This window comes from Pyrgilauda ruficollis, unplaced genomic scaffold, assembly GCF_017590135.1.
Source record: "Pyrgilauda ruficollis isolate IOZ18807 unplaced genomic scaffold, ASM1759013v1 scaffold53, whole genome shotgun sequence".
Lineage (NCBI taxonomy): Eukaryota > Metazoa > Chordata > Aves > Passeriformes > Passeridae > Pyrgilauda > Pyrgilauda ruficollis.
In genome coordinates this window covers 1,915,756-1,933,092 of record NW_024526933.1, presented here as the reverse complement: position 1 = coordinate 1,933,092, position 17,337 = coordinate 1,915,756, and the positions used below count along the sequence as shown (strand labels likewise).

General features: G+C 40.1%; 1 protein-coding gene across 4 annotated transcripts in view; it reads right to left on the bottom strand.

Annotated features, from left to right (window-relative positions):
* Positions 1-5,111: 5,111 nt before the first annotated feature.
* PTCH1 (patched 1) overlaps positions 5,112-17,337 on the bottom strand; it is a 67,920-nt gene continuing 55,694 nt past the window's right edge. For all 4 annotated transcript variants that reach the window (XM_041480762.1, XM_041480763.1, XM_041480764.1 and 1 more), the window contains 5 exons: positions 16,046-16,188; positions 12,985-13,084; positions 11,375-11,629; positions 9,747-10,278; positions 5,112-8,305 (listed from right to left, as the gene is read on the bottom strand). In XM_041480762.1, the coding sequence (XP_041336696.1) occupies positions 9,748-10,278; positions 11,375-11,629; positions 12,985-13,084; positions 16,046-16,188 (1,029 nt within the window). In that variant the 3' untranslated portion in view covers positions 5,112-8,305; position 9,747. The remainder of the gene's footprint in view (positions 8,306-9,746; positions 10,279-11,374; positions 11,630-12,984; positions 13,085-16,045; positions 16,189-17,337) is intronic.

Genomic DNA, 17,337 nt, shown 5'->3' with positions numbered 1-17,337 from the left:
GTGAGAGCTCCAGAAATATCCCATGCCTTGCAGCCAAGCTCCCTCAAGGACACACCTCTGTCGCTCTGTGCAGCCTCAGAGTGATGATGCCTGGCCTGCCCTCGCAGCTTTCTGCCTGCCTGCAGAGCCTCACCATGTTCTGCTTCACCCACCTGTTCCAGCTGTGTGCCTGGGGCCATCTGGAACCCTCTCTTGGCATGGGGAGCTGGGCCTTCCTCCGTGGCTCAGCAGCAGCTCCTGATGCCAAACCCAGCAGCTGCCCTCTGTCCCTCGGCTCATTTTGCATGGTCAGCCTGGCTGCAGAAGGGGAGGAGCCCAGGGGAGCAGAGAGGAGAAGAGGTTTTTTGTGAGGTGTGCTCACAGCAAACAGCGCTGGTGGACATCCTGCAGAGCATGAGATGGGGAAGGCAGTGGGGTGGTGGTAGGGGGTGCTGGGGGGCTTGAATAAAGAGTCACAGAATCACCACATCCTTTAGGCTGGAAGAGACCCTGAGGTCACTGAGTCCAGCCTTTGACTGATCAGCACCTAACAGCTAGATCATAGCACTGAGTGCCACATCCAGTCATTTCTTGTACACCTCCAGAGACTGACACCACCACCTCCCTGGGCAGCTCATTCCAAGGTTTAATAACCATGAAGATATTCTCCCTAATGGACAACCTGAACCTCCCCTCTCACAGCTTGAGGCTGTTTTCTCTTGTGCTGTCACTTTCTGCCTGGGATAAGAGCATACAGCAAAACAAAACCTGCACATAGCTAAGTCTATGTAAGCCTCTCAGATTAACTTGCTTTTCTTCATATTTGCTTCTTTTAAAAATTACCACGCATAGCGTGTTTGAAAGTTAACAGTAACATTTCATACTACCACAGGGTTGTGATACACAAATTTAAAACATTTTAAACAGACATGTGTGGAGAGCAGTACAGTCTCTTCTTGAGCTTCCTTTACTTCAGGCTAAGCAACCCCAGCTCCCTCAGCTGCTCCTCACAGGACTCGTGCTCCAGACCCTACCTCAGCTCTGTTGCCCTTCTCTGGACACACTCCAGCTCCTCAGTGTCCTTCTCAGAGTGACAGGCCCAGAACTGAACTCAGCACTCGAGGTGTGACCTCAGCAGTGCCCAGCACAGGGGGAAAATCACTGCCCTGGTCCTGCTGCCCACACTATTGCTGGTACAGGCCAGGATGTCATTGACCTTCTTGGCCACATGGGCACACTGATGGATCATGTTCAATACTCCCAGGTCCTTTTCCACTGGGCAGCTTTCCAGCCTCTCTTCACCAAGACTGTAGCATTGCATGGAGTTGTAGCTGAAGTGCAGGACCCAGCACTTTGCTGTGTTAAACCTCATGCAATTGGCTTTAGCCTGTCCAGATGCCTTTGCAGAGCCTTCTGATCCACCAGTAGATTGACACTCCTACCCAACAGGTTGTCATCTGGGAACTGACTTGGGGGCACTTGATCCTCTCCAGTTCATTAATCAAGATGTTAAACAGGACTGATCCCTGGGGAACCCACTACTGACAGGCCACCAACCAGATGTGCTACCCCAAGGTGTGTGATCCTGTGCTATAATACCTGCCCTTAGCTTTTACAATAATTTTAAGTTTTACCTGTTGGTCTTCTAAAATGTTGCAACATGGTACAGCAGCATATTATATTGGCTAGCAAAGTAAATACTCTCAAGTAAAATGAATATCCTAATTAATATGGTTGTGTAATCCTGAAAGAGGGTTTGAATTCTCTTACTGCAAATACTATTTTAGGATGAAAGTTGTGAGTTTCCTATTTACGCTCAATATTGTACTGAAATAAGGTGCTTAAATATTTTACCTTATTAGTTTTAATACCTGAAAAAATATCTGGTTCTTTGTTTAATGAGAAGCAATAACCTGTTTGTCTCACAGGTGAACTCTAATTGTAGATGGTTCATATGTTTGGTAACCAGGAAACAGTCAATTGGCATTTTAACCTCAAGATTATTAGTTTAAATTTAGACATCTCAAGGGTTATTGGTCACCTGAGTTTGCGACTTATAGAGTAATATATATACTGTCAGCAAAGCCAGCTTAGTGCAGGAGCAGCACTCTATGATGGCAGGCTCTCCTAAAGGAAGCTCCCAGCTTACACACCCTGCTTACACACATCTCCCAGCTTACACACATCTGACAGACCATAGAGGTGCAAACCCTTACCTTCCAGATGAGACACGACATCTGTCACCAGGTAGAGAAAGAGCAAAGATTTCCCTGTGTCGAAGTTACAAAATCTGGGGAAAAAAAGAAGCATGATAATGTTATTCCTTTGAGTTCTTCTTAGTTGCCAAGTAATTATTGTTAAACGTCTTTCCCTTCTCCTGTCTTTCAAAAGCCTAGGCAAACATGCCTTCCTACAAATCTTTTCCCCAAGACAAACTACAGATGAAAAAATGCACAGCTGCTAACTTTGACTCAACCTGGAGCAGTAAAATCAGTTTTACATAGGTGTTGAAATAAATTTATAATATCATTTTGGGTCTCCTTAATCAAATGGTGGAGCTCTTCCTCTTCCAGAGCACCCAGAGTCTCTTGTTTCTGCCATAAATAATTTTTCAAATATTTCAGTTGTCTTTCCCACACAACAGTTGGGGAAATCCACCTAATTCGCACACCCGTAAGTGAAGTCTAACACCTCTTCAACTGAGGCAGAGCCCTTCCTTGCATGAGAAGCAGTTTCCAGCCTCCAGCTTCTCATCTCCCTGCTTCCCATCTTCTGTGGTTTACGGCCCTGCTCCCCAGCAGGTTTCATTGGGCTGCAGAGTATTAAGCAGCTAGGAGCCTGTGAAGTTGGATGCAATGCAAAGATTTGAGCTCAAGGGATGGAAAGACCAGAGAGAAAAGCCACATTTTTTGTGCTCCATTGTGCAAAAATTTGCATCCACTGTGCACGCTTGACATTCTAATTCATCTAGGAGATTCACAGATCCAGCAATTTTTAACCTGGCAGCTTGAGTTAAGCCTGGAGAAGAGCCTGTGAGAATGCCTGGCTTAGCAAAACAGGCTAAAACACAAGCTGCCTTGTGTTCTGGGCATCATTAACCCTAAATACAGTGTTCTCCACTGCAGCCTTACCTTGCACCAATGGCAAGGCGCTGCTTTTCATCTGCTGTGGCAGCTGAAACACTAGCGACCCACCCAGTTACAGCTGTTAAAGTGAGAGTGGAAATGTTCATAAGGAAAGCTGTGGTAGGGTGGTAAGTGGCCCAAATGACACCGCAGACAACCAACTATTTGAGCCACAGATTTCTTTCTTAGTGTCTATAGGAGCAAAATTAATTCTGCAGTATCAAATATGCCAGCATATACATTTAACTTTTTTTATTTTTTCCAAAGCTGTGTACTGCTCGATTTTTGTGCTTAATTAGCTGAAATTAACCAGGGAAAGTTAAAATGGGCGTGTGTTTTTTCAAGCCACTCAAGCTAGGTAGTGTTGTTGCCTGGCACGCACCCTGTTCAAGCAATAAGATTCAACATGTTTGCAACAAAAAAGACAAGAATGATTAAATGGAGTTGGAAAGTAGTAATTGTTCTCATTGCTTGAAGCAGACGTTAAAAATAATTACAATTTGGCAATGGTATATTCAGATATAAACAGTCAGTGTCTCAAACACTCCTTGGGAGTAAAAGTTAACAAAAATGAAACACCTGTTCATATATCAGTGCTGCTGCAGTTTAGCAGCATGAAGCATTCCTGAAGCTGTTAAATACATGCATTATGCCAACAAAAATTTGGCCACATGTTTACTTAAGTTCTGAATAAATATGGCCAACCTCTGGCAAAAATCAGATCAAGTTCTTACCTGAGGTTAATCAGACTGACAGCAAAATGATAAGAAAACTAAACATTACAAGTAATATTATGTAAATAACTATTGTTGTTGCAAACCAGGATGTTTAAAGGAAAAAAAATTCCATGTTCTGATGGACAGAATGTATTGATTTATTTACATGGCTTCCAGCTGTGTGAATGGAGCAGCTCCCATGGATGGCTGGAACATGAAAGATGAAGTGAGTGAGCTGAGCTAAAGCAAGGCCTAAGTGAGCACTATTCTCATGGGCTGTATTCACAAGAGCCAAATCTGCAACTTGACTCAGGCTGGCTAATCCTGAGGGTGTGAGGGAGAGTATTTTGAGTAGTAAAAACATATGTGTTGAAGTTTTGCAGTTCAAGTCCTTTAACTCTGCTTTTCTCTTTTGTGGTTAAACTTCCAGAAAACATAAAATTGAAAATTGTATTTGTATTTACTCTGGCCATGGAAAGTAAAGGCTGAATTATAAATTATATCAAGACAGGTTTGGGCTTTTTCCTTAGGAGAAGTTTAGAAGTCTCATGTAAAAAAATCATCTAAGGGTTAAAGGATGAAGTAAAGGACTGCTGGCTCTGGCACTTTGAAGGATGCTTGGCAGAACATCCGCACAGGAGAAACCATACTGCAGTTTGTGATGTGAATGACTTCAGACAGACGTTGTTACTCTGTTCTCTGCTGCCCACTGTAGCTTCTCCTCCCTGCGTAGTGGGGCTTGTGCAGGGCACAGGGACCTGCATCCTGGCTGGCAAGCAGTAGCACGCTTCCCAGAGTGAATTTTGTCAAGAGTCTCCCTTCTTATGGAGGGCTGTAGTTTTCAGAACTCAGAAGGCATTTATTTTTTCTTCCACAAAGTGGAAATACCAGACTGATTCTGTTAACCAATTTAGGGTGCAACCACAGAGGTGGGAAAAAGACAAAATATTTCCTCCCATGTCTAAGAAGAAATAACCTTTATATAAGGTGCTTTAGTCAACAAATTGTTTCATTCAGAGTGAGAATGACATGCATAACCCAGTCCTAAACCTATCCCCCAACATGCAAAGGTAATAAACAGAATCAACAGACAAGGACCAGCAAGTATGCTTTAGACAGGGTAACAAATGGCTCCTGCCCCAAAATGGGCAAATCTGAATATCCCATACATTCCAAATACTGAAAGATCTCAGATTCATGCTCCAAATCAGAATGATTGCATGGTTGCACCTGCAGAGATAACCAGCAGTAAATAAAGAAGCATTCCATAAACAACCAAATCCATAACCAGTAAGTTATAATATTTTTTTATTCATGTTAGATTTTCTATCAGTGTTTGAACATTAATATTTAGAGAGTTTGTACAATTTCCATTCAAAGCTTAAAATGAGAACCACGCTAGATCACAAATGGTAACTAAAACACAGTTCAGAATTGTATGAATATTCACTCTCTCTTTCTCTCTTAACACTGTAAAACACTTTCTTTTCTCCAGGGGGTTTACAAGGAAAAGTGTGCACTGTAATTGTATCTCAGCAGTGTTCCAAAACATAATGGTATCATCATTACATATAAACTCTTTAAAAATATACTTCTGTCAAAAGACTTGATGACTACTATGTACACTACAAAAATAAATTTTCATATAAATAAATTATATGGCATAATTTTATCTTTGTAACTGAAATGACACAAACCCATTCCTACCAAACAGGCAGGCAATGAGTCCCAGTTTGAATATTTTTTTTTTCCTTTTAATTCCTTACACTAAAAGCTACAACAAGTCCATAATGTAAATGTTATATACTCTTTCCTATTTAACATTAGTAAGCACTCTATACAAATAAAAATCCATTAAACAGTAAAAACATAATTGTAATAGTGTTTCCAATAGAAATAAAATCCCTGCATTTTGTTTGTTATAAACTGGCATGACAAATACTGTAAGAAAAACATTCTTATGATACAAAAATATAAATATCACACATGATTAAAAAAGTTAAGAAACAAAACCAAAACAAAATAAATGTTGCCAGCCACTGAGTTCTCCCCTTGCCAATGTGACTATTGAAGAAGAAGGTCTACATTGTGCACAAAGCAGCAGACAGCTCACCCACACACAAGCACGCAGGAAGACTCGGGCAGGGGCAGGTGGGAGACACTGCAGCTTGCCCTGGGCCCTTTCCCTCCGAGGAAGAGCAGGAAGCAAGGCAGCCTGCGGCACAGAGTGGTGCCAGTGGGAGCCCTGCCAATCTCTGGCACGTGAGTGCACAAGCTTGGTGGTTGAAGGCGGCTTCCAATTAGTATCATACAGTTTTGTTGCAGTGTGTATGATCTGAGGTCACTATGCTGCTAGTGCTAAACTGAGGCCCCTCATCTTTTTGTCATCAAGAGTTTTCATGTTAGACAGTGAACTGGACCAGTAGGCAGTTGTGACATTAACCCTTGGTGTGCACTGAAACAGTAGCTTATGTATCACAGGAATGACACCAGGCTCTCGCCACCTGCTCTTCGAGCGTTCACATTGGAAATCTGTAAACAAGTGCCTCATATCAAAGTGTTTTCAAGTGAGCAAAAAAGGCATGGAAATTTGTGCATTCTAATTATCCCCATTTGTTTTGCTGGCAAGGTCTGTAGGCAAAGATAGACTCCCTGAAGCCACTGGAGAAAAACACTTTCCCATCAAAGAATTGGCCACTGCTGTTCAGGTACACATAAAGAAAAGCCCCACCACTGCTGTGTTTAGAAACTGAATATTGGTTGTGTTTGGCTCTGAATACAAAAGTGAACATCTACCTGCTCTAAAAAAACAGCTTGGTGAAGGGCAGAAAAAAAGATTAAAAAAAGAAGACTGAGATAATGAAAACTTGTGTTGCATTATTTTAAATTAAGGTTCTTTGTTCCTACAGTTTGTTTCCAACTGAAACACAGATTGTAGTGTTTTTCCAGACCCTTCACCTGCGACAATCCCCTTTTAGTTTAAAAACAATAGTACAAAAAGCTAAATTAGTTTCGCAAAGAGATCCCAGTTTAGCTGTTATAATTAAAAGTGCCAATGCAGCATGGGAAAACACAAACAATAAAGAAAATAACTACCCAGGCTTTAAGTGTCATTACCATCCCGGCCCACCAGAAAGCCATTTATATTTAAAAGTGAATATACTTTTTTTTTTTTAATCTTTCCATTTGATTTTACTACTTACTATTAATTCCTTCCTGCCATGAAAATAAGGTGACCAAAGATACTGCTTTCAATGCTGTAATGACTCAGCTAAGCTGTGGCTGACCATTAAACAATCCATTATCCAGCCATTTCAAATTAACAGTATCAAAATAAGGCAGATGCTCATTGTATTTCTATAACCACCAGCACCTGTCAATATTCAGCACCTTTGGAAGTGAAAAAATAACGGTTATAGTGCTTGCACTTACCTGGCATATTTTGCGAGGGGAAAAAAAAAACCCTCAAAGCACTACATGAACTGTAATTAAGCCTCACAACATTCCTGGGAGGTAGGTAAGTGTAATTATAACCATTCTACAGAATGAAAGACTGAGGCATCGGGCAGTTAAGTGACTTGACTAAAGTCATGTGAAACAGGTCATTAAGGATTTGGGAACTGAAACATAATTCTAAACCTCAACTCCCTGTCTTCTCTAGTATTTTAGTTGGGCCTTTGATGATGGCAATCTATAGTTGTATATACTGGTAAACAACAACAGAGTTTTCACTAGTGCCTACTAAGAGGGAAAGCCAGACTCACATCAGCATCAGTGGGTTTGTAAGCCCACCAAGTGTTAACATACAGTAAAAGAGAAACTAGAGTACACCAGGAACATGCACACAAAAGCACGCATATTTCCAGATGCACACTTGGACACATACAGCAAAACAAAACCTGCACATAGCTAAGTCTATGTAAGCCTCTCAGATTAACTTGCTTTTCTTCATATTTGCTTCTTTTAAAAATTACCACGCATAGCGTGTTTGAAAGTTAACAGTAACATTTCATACTACCACAGGGTTGTGATACACAAATTTAAAATATTTTAAACAGACATGTACCTTTAAAAAAATCCTATTACATAAGCAATATTTGCATAGAATTATACAAGTAAATTATAAAGTATTTAAGCAGCAGCAACTTATGCTGAAATTTAGAACTAGATTAAGCTTAGTTGTGGCACAGATATCAATGTACAAAAAGTACAAAGAGCACACAATATTGTCCCCATTCTATTGCCCAAAGGCAAATTACTCCAGACTATACTACTTTACATCATTCTTTTGTATATTACATATGTGTACATCTTTTAAATACTTAAAAGAAATATTTAACAAAATAATACAATAGGTTACAGTAACAGTGAACTGTTGTCCTGATGCAGCATGTCCTTTTCTACAACTTCAAGCAGTTCTTCTCTTCAAGCAGTTCTGGAATACAGTTTTCCATCTTTGGCCTCTTCTTTGCTTCAGTTATTACCCTGTACAAATAAGGAGAGATAAAAAAGCAAACATTCACTAAATTTCAATAAAAACAAATCAAATGAAACCAACTCATTTCATCATTCTTTAATTAGAGTTAGCAGTCAGGAAATGCTAGCTCTACTTTCATCTCAGTCATTAATTTCCTGGTGAACAAATACTGATGACAATTAGAAAAATGTAGATGCTTTAATTTCTAAGTTCGCAGTTTTAGATAGCTGTGACAAATTCAGTCAAAAACCAACGAATAGTTGAAAGAGAAGCATGCTACATTGAATACTGAGCTTATTTAAGAATCTCACATTACCATACCCTTCAGCTTGAAAAAACTAAGCCCAAGTATTACCTTATTCTGTGGATGCTATTATTTGTCATATTTCTAGACTGGAAGTCTAAAGGCATTCACGTCTGTTTACGCTTTGGGATGTTTGGAGAGACATTTTATAATTCAGAAAGTGGTTTCATTTTGAGTTATCATAAAAATTTCCATCAAAACTCAATGTGTGTATACACATGCATGCATGTGTACGTGCAAAATATTCTAGAATCAAAATAAAATTACTTGCTCTGCTCAGACTGGTGTCTGTCACTGAAAAGCTCAGATAAGCAAAGAGAAAAAGCAGTAATCCACAGATAAGTAACTACTCTAACACATTCTTTTTCCCCTGCAAGAGAAGAACATTGTAAAAATAGTGAGAAATAGTTTTCATGTAAGAGGCCCAAGAAGTTTTCAGTGTAAAAGCCCAATGGGCAGCTCTGTCCTGTACAAACCTGCAATTGCCACTGCAGCTGCCCCAGGTCACTGGGGAGGTCTCTGAAGGCCTCCCACAAAGAGCAGGGGATGCTCTGCTGAGCAGCACTGCACTAGACATGGTAGGACTTCCCACTTCTCACTTGGCTCATCTTCTGGAGGGATTCAGTCCTTATTATGGATTTTAAATTTACTTTCTTTCATGAAGTATTTTATTCAAGAAATGACACCTCTGAAGTAACTGGCAATTTTAAACTCTCCTAGGCAATGTCATTTTATATAATGTTTTAGAGCATGCCTGATTCAGGGATCAGATGACAGGACTTACAAAATGGTAAATGCAGTCACACAGCTCTGAAACTGTTATACAACATCTCTACTTTATTTTCCTTATCTGGTAAACTGGGATTGTATGATATACCTATCCATTTTGCAAGACTCTTCGAAGCAGTTAATACCTGAATGCACTGTGACTTCCCAGTGTTGCAGTGCACTATCTTAGCCAACCTCATGTCTAGTGCAAAATGTACTATATTCACAGTTAGCAGATTTAAGGTGATCAGTGTGACCTGTAAGTAGTGCTATCTATGAAAAGTTACCTCTGAGAAACTTTATTTTTCCTCTTTCTTTTGATCACACCAAGCTTTTTGACACAGGCCAAAGCTTGCAGTTACATGGGATGGACCTACCTTATTGTGAACTGTTGCTAGGTATCCTTTCCTCACATTCAACATCTTGCAGTTCTATAACTTCCACTTTAGAATTTCTTCTTTCACACCGCACATTGAAAGGCACATGGGGATCCTCAAATGGAGCATGGCTGGCTTCGTGATGTCCCTCGTAGGATGGAAAGCTTGCTCCCCGAGAGCTGTGGCTGTGCAGGGCAGGGTGGACAGCGACAGTGACTGAGGCCGAGGCAGTCACAGTAGTGATGGGCTGGCAGTAGGCTGCTCCTGCGGCGCCCGCAGCCCCGAACGCCGGGCTCCTCACGCTGTGGGAGCGAGCCTTGTGGCCCAAGCGATCCCTGCTGCTGCTGGGTCCCGGGTGCCCTTCAGTAGAAATTTCGAAAGCGTCCCTGCGAGGGCGGTAAGGAGGTGGTCGTGGCCCTTCCCTCGCTTCCCTTTTGGGCTGTCTGCCCTGATGCCACGGCTGCTGCGCGCTGGGCTCTGGATTCGGCTGCAGCCGAGGGCTCGGCTGATGCCTTGCTTCCGGCTGAGCCACCTGAGAGAGACACGCACAGTTACGCCTCTGACAAAGCAAACTACACTTATACACTTGTATACTACACTTGCTTATATTTTATGCTGAGAATCATAATAATAATGCTCTGACTCTACAAAGGGAATGTTGTGGAATCTGATAATTGATTTTTCCATGGTTTTTGACTGAAGTTATTGAAACCTGGAAAGCACATCTTCAGAAAAACAGAGGATGACAGCTGAAAACATTATTGTAAGCTTCCTACATGCTGGTCCATCTTTTCAGAGGGATGGGTGACAAGCACTTGGTCTTAACTCAACAAGCAGAATTGCAGGCATTTGGAAAAGGCTATTCCATGCAGGGAATATACACAGGATGTTAGTAGGGTAGTTTGTATAGACTGTAGGAATCTGTTTTCTGATTTCCATAAAGAGCGTGAAGCACAGCAGCTACATCAGTCAATAAACCGTGACGAACTTCAAATGTGGCTGTGCTTGTACCTATTTCTAGGCCTCTGCTGAACAAAACCAGATCCGCGTTGCAGCTCAGCATGCAACATCAGCAGGGGTAGGAGACAGAGCTTTTTCACTTTCCTTTGAAATCGCAATTATGCCAACCCAGTAGCAAGATGCAACAAGGCCCAAGATTTGGTACAACACTTAAACTGCTTTCTTCTCGCTCTAATCTTTCTCCCCTAAATGTGCTGCCACAGAGAGGTAGATGATAGCAATCCACAAGGAGCTGTGTGAAAGACGTTGGTTCTTGTAATCTCTCCTCCTCCTGTCTCTGAAAATGGTCATTAAACAGACTGAGAGCTCTCTCTTGTGGCTGGTGCCAATGGGATGTAACAGCAATTACCCATGCCAAAGGCCGTGCTTTTGTACCACCACTTTACCCCCAGCTCAGTTCTAAAGGAGAGAATGAGGAAAACCTTCACTCCTTGCAAACAGGTTTTGGCACAAAGTCACAAAGTACAATCAGTCAGAATGAGTTTTCCACGAAAATAAACAGATTAAAAAAACAAAAAAAAAACCAAAAAAACAAACAAACAAAAAAAAAAAACCACACCAAAAAATTTCTTCTTGCCCTCCTGCTAATACATAAGAAAGCCACTTACAGTGGATCTTGCAAAGAGAGGATTCTCAGTTGCTTCCACTATAACTTGATGGACTGGTGCCCCAGGACCTTGTGTGGCCTCGTACTGATGCAGCTCTTCACTGATGCCAGACACTGTGGTTTGAGAGCTGTACTCAGAATCAGAGGAATCTGAAGCATTATTTGTGTGGCCAGGTGGCAGTGCAAACCTCACAGTACCAGGGGGTGGCTCAGGAGATGGTGTGGGCAATCTGTCCTGTCCATTAGCTGGAGAAACCTGATGACAGCAACACTTTCAGTTACATTCAGCTAGCTTTACCCTTTTAATCACTAGTGCTTGACACAAACAATGTTCTGCCAAATACACCCTGCCATGCCACAACATGCTTAGCAACAGTTTTCTGATGAACACAGATACTGAGCTGAAAAAAATTAATGGAAGTATAAAAGACATGACCTCCACCTGCAGATACTTATGTAAACAAGACTACACAGATTCTTCTGAATATCATTGTATCAGGAAGAGCATACATGTGTGTATGTGCATGCACTTGCAAATATAAAATTAATACATGGGCTCCCCTCCCCCTTCAGCAAGCACTAGCAGTGATTTCATAAAATCACCTCAATGGGTTGGGACAGCGTTACTACGTGTCTGTTTGCAAAGAGAGATGGATACACACATCATAGCCATATATGCGGTAATAACACACACATTCACATTGTTTGAGTAAGAGACAGGCCATACATACTGTTAGGAATTAGGAGAGTACACACTGTTGTCAAAACTGTTTTACTATTATTAAAAGAACCCAAACACTTCTGAAATAGACCACTGCTGAATACTTACCTTGTGCTTTATTCTTGTGCACACACACATATATATAGACATGTGAAACATAGCACATTGATTCTATTGACACATGATAGAGATAATCCCACGTAACACAATAATTATATTAACTACAGAGCAGGCAATAAATGACCGACAACCAAAAATAAATTTGGTATCTGTGAATCCTGGAGTCCAGACTTGGACTTTGTACTGTAAAGTCATCTAAGTGATGACATATCTAAGTGAAGCTTTCCCCACATCAAAAATGCTACTTGAGGCAGGAGAATGCTGCAGGGAGAGGTGACTGGGCTGTGGGGACCTGGCAGACCAATCATGGTTATCAAGGTGTGGTCTGTCGACCACCACTGTGTGTGTTGGTCCACACAGGCCTTCCTGGTGGTCTGCTCAGTTAAACACTTCCAGGAATGCAACAGAGCCAGTGAGGTAGGAAAGTAGAAAGTATGTGTACAAAACAAACTATCTTTTGCAAAATATTGAGGGAAATCCTTATTTTACAAACTTGTTTACATATCACATTATGCTAGTAGTATAAATAACACTATCAGGTTTGCTTATTGTGACTTCTAAAACAAGACTTATTTAAAAAAAAAAAAACAGCTTTAAAAACTAGTAGTATCAACTATGTAACAAACAGCACTTGTAATAAAAAATTATAAAGAAGCCTGAGCAAGAAACTCAATCCAAGAAAAAAAGTATTTAAAAAATACTTTCTAAAATTGGGGGGTGATTGAGGGGGACATAGTATTATTTTTCTGTTCACCATTAATTTTACTCACCTCAGGGTATGGTCCAAAGAATGAGAGAAGAACAGGAAGCAGCACCAATCCATTGAGAACTCCTAGAATGGTTAGGATTGCCAAAACAGCAAAGAAATACCTGAAGTACAGTTTAAATGGTTTGGGAGAGAGAATAGCCACTGTTAGAAACAAGGGATTACAAATTACTCCTGCATATGTTAAAATAATAAAGATACTAAATTAACTCTAACATATTACTAACTTCAAAGGAAACAATTATGTCACTCTCCATATAAGATATAGGGGTTTTTACCTTTTGAATTAGAGAAGCTACATTCCACAAAGTGTTAGTTGAGAAAGGAAAGAAAAAAATTAAATTTGTTAATTTCTCAGAATCTGGAAGCATGTAATGTTATTTATGAATGTGTTACACAAACACAAAAATATGGAATGCCCAGGGAATGGCTGAATGGATTGAAAGCACAAATACAATGAAAAGGGGCCCCCATTAGTGAAAACCCAGCAGAAGCAAACAAATGAAGTGAAGGGTGTAGAATTTAAACAATTTAGTGTAGAAGGAAAAGAAGCCCTCTTCTCCCAGCAGCTAATCCACTGTGAAATGCTTCTGCAACTTACAGCAGAATGTCTAATTAAATCTACAGTATATCAGGTAAGGGTTTTCCTTGCTGTTCATTAATCAAACTTAACGCCTAGATTTCTGTGAGTTCCAGTTTTACCAAATAGCTTGAATTGCAACTCTTTTACAACACAGGAACCCGCTTTCTGCAAAGAAAATGCCCATTCTATAGTAAGCTTCAGCATTGTACTGAGTAAGAGCGCTCCACAATGGCAGAGCTGCATTGCAGGCTAATCTTTTGTTGAACAATTTAGCATCTCTGAATACTCTTGTTTTGCGTCAGCCAATTCAAACATAAAGGCTGAAATACTATGGAAGAAGAGAAAAGTGCACAAGTAGTTGTCCTTTCCCACCACTGAGGGCTAAGGTCTGGGATCCTTCATGAATACCAAGGTAAACCTGTCAGTAAAAGGAAAGTCTTGCTAGTTGGTATTTGGCACAGCTGGGGATCAGACTAAACTTAAGGCTGCGTTGTAACTAATGATTTCAAGGACTCAGTCTTGGTAAATTCCTAGAGGAGAAGGCAAAGGAGAAGAACAGAGGGCAAGTTTGCTACTAATGGGTCTGCTGATTACATTGTCTAGCTGGCAACAAACTTTACTGCCTCCCTGTTTCCACATCTGATCAAATATATCAGACTCCTGTAAAACTATAAATATCCTGCTATTGTAAACATTTGGGAATTTCTGATCTGCATTAACAAAAATCAGCAAGCCAATCTACTCTACTAACATAAACCACCAGAACTTTAAACTGGGACACAGATCAACAACAGACATTAAAAACATTTGCATCTCATCCATCTAACGTTAGAATAAACAGGAGGATTATAGCTTTGACCAGTTGGTGTATACAGTGTCTGTTAATTTACTTAATCTTCCACATTGCTGGACTAATCTGTCGCTTTCCGGAAGTTTAGGATCTTCTTCGCCCACTCTTAACAATGCTCAGGCTCCCCATAGTTTATTCTATTATATTTTTTAAACACAGCAAACTGAAGTGAGATTGTGCTATAAAAACAGAAACTGATGGCCAAAAAAAGTAAAATAACCTAAGTTGAAAAGTTGAAAGGCTCATTTTATAAACTGAGAGCACATCCAATCCAAATTTGGTGTGAAGGGCTGCTACAATCTTCCATTTGCTATGACACAAAAATGTGTGCCAAAGTTTCATCTGTTAAGTAGGAAAGTAGCACACCAAAAATATACCCCTGTAAATTTAGGTTAAAACTATCATTAACCTGTGCATCAAAATGTTCCAACCCTTACAAAACCAGGTCCTAAAAGAATAATTATATTTCTTCAATATCAATTCATTAAAGTTAAAAAATAGAGATTTTGGGGGAAAAAATTTATTTCAGGACATGGAATGCCTATACAGTAATAATTTTTCATGCAGGTTTCATGAGATCTAAATACAAACTGCCTGCTTTCTTCAAATCTCTTTCATACATAAACAAAAAGCCTGATGAGATTTAGCAGTCATTCTCTCAGTTCCTGCCCCTGACATTTGTTGTTCTTGTTGTCAAATGGATGTCAGTTAAGTCTAGTCATCTATCCAGCTTATGTCTACCTAAGTAGTTAAGCCATCTTTCAGAGCATTTTTATTTGGCCCAGCTCTACCTCAGTTCCATTTTAGGGCTTGGATTATTTTTTTTTTTGTGTGTGTGCACTATAGTTTACCACAAAGAGCCTGTGTTACTTCTAAGATTAGCCATTTTGCAGAGCTCCACAGGTTGTTTGGAATAGAAGAGGATCTGTTTCATTGCACTTCTCAAATTCCCCTCAAGAAAAGACTTGCTTTCCTCTGTACTTGACAAACACACATTCTTAATTATATTCACAAGAAACAGCCTGCTTGTAGTTCTAAACAGAAGGGCCTTTAGGCTTTGCTGTACAAAATTTTAGTATGAAGTTCTGTGTTCGTATTTATGGTTCCCCAGCTCCCAAACAGCGCCTTCTCCCCCCCACATTCCCCCACCCCTTTTCCTCATTATGTAAAACCTACATAAGGATAGAAGGGGAAGGCCCTGAGAGAGTCACTTGCAGCACAGTTGAATGTTTGTAGGTTCACATGTCTTTTGCATACAAATTCTTGTGCATACAAGAAATCTAGAGGACCTCAAGGCTAAAGGTCAGCTGCAGCTAATACTGGACAATACAAGATGCTTTGAACTAATTCAAACCCAGAATCAGCAAACTTTCTAAAGAGCAATATCTTTGTGTTCCTTCATGCTAAGTCTCAGATTTTCCTGGAACAGATTTTAATGTCAGCAATGGAAACACTACCACATCTAGCAAGTAACAAGGAGTTAATAACACAGATGGAAAGCAGGACCATGACATAAGCATACTTGACACACCATGCATAGTAATAAAATGACAGATTCACTGAAGTGAATAAAAATTAAAAGCACACCTATTTTTATTTTTGAAAGAGAGTCAAAACACAAAAATGCTTTACCTGACAATAAAATCAAACTCTGATCCTGCAAGCATTAACACCCCAAGCAGAGTGGACACAGCTCCATCCAGCACTGGTGCAAACATGTGTTCCAATGCAAGGACAGCCCTATGGTTCCTGTCTCCTATGGCAGTTAAAAAAGCCTGTAAAACAAAAAAGTTCATTTCCTTAGGCAGATGTATACAACCTTCCAAACAGCCTCTCTCCTAGTATACACAGATTTCCATCAGTTAATTACTCTAAACTACAGTTTATCAAAATTATCTCTGTAGCTGCCTAACCCTTGAGAGAAGGCTTGATCCTGCAGATATACCACATAGCAGCTGCTGAAGGCACACAACCAGAGTAAGCACTGGTAACAGAGTCAGACCATAATAATTCTGGAAGCAATGCCTACTTGCAACAGTAGCCTTTTGTCTCTGGATTTGCCTATTTCCACCAGAAAAGAATCCACATCCTAGTGAAAGCACTTCAGGTGTGAAAATTGCCTGGCTGTTCCTCTCATTCTTGTGGGTCCATGGCTTCTGTGACTTTTTTTAACATTTTCATTTCACTCAAAAAGGTTTTGGAAACTTTCAGGACTTCAAAGCTGGCAGTTCTATACATACAAATTATCCTAGGAATAGTGCTGAACATGGTAGTGGCTGAGCAACAAAATCACTAGTGAACTGTCTTCATCCCTACAACTCTGTATGCATAAGCTTTATCAAGAACATGCAAATGCTGGTGTTATAAATTTGTCTAATCTGTGTATGACTTAATGGTTTAAGAAAACAAGAACCTGACTGATCTTATTGTGATTTGTAAGGGCTCTCTTTAGTTAATTCCCTACTGGCTATTAAGATAAGTGCTGAAGCAGCTATCTTCCTCACAGTCCTGGAATTTAAGTCTCTCTTCTCTACAACTAGAAAAAAACAAGGTCACAATTCACAAGCAATAGCAAAAACCTGACCCACTAGTGGATTGTGAATCACTCTTAAACTCAGTTAAATTTGGCATTAAAAGTTCCAGCACTAACTTTTTGGTTTATACAACACTGATTTGACTATTTATATGTTACCAAGTTTTTTATCTCCAGTGTCAATGTGAGAAAAGCACTATTTTCAGTTTGCTTGGCATTTTACCTTCAGGCACAGGTGATCACTAAAGTCCTGTAAATTAAGTTTGTTTCTTCCCATCTAGAAACAACTCTTTTGTCCTTTTTTTTATTCCATTTTTTCTGTTTTAAGTCCTCAATACTAAGAAGCTGGCATTTCTTTCTTCCTCATCTACACTAACACTTCCCAAATGAT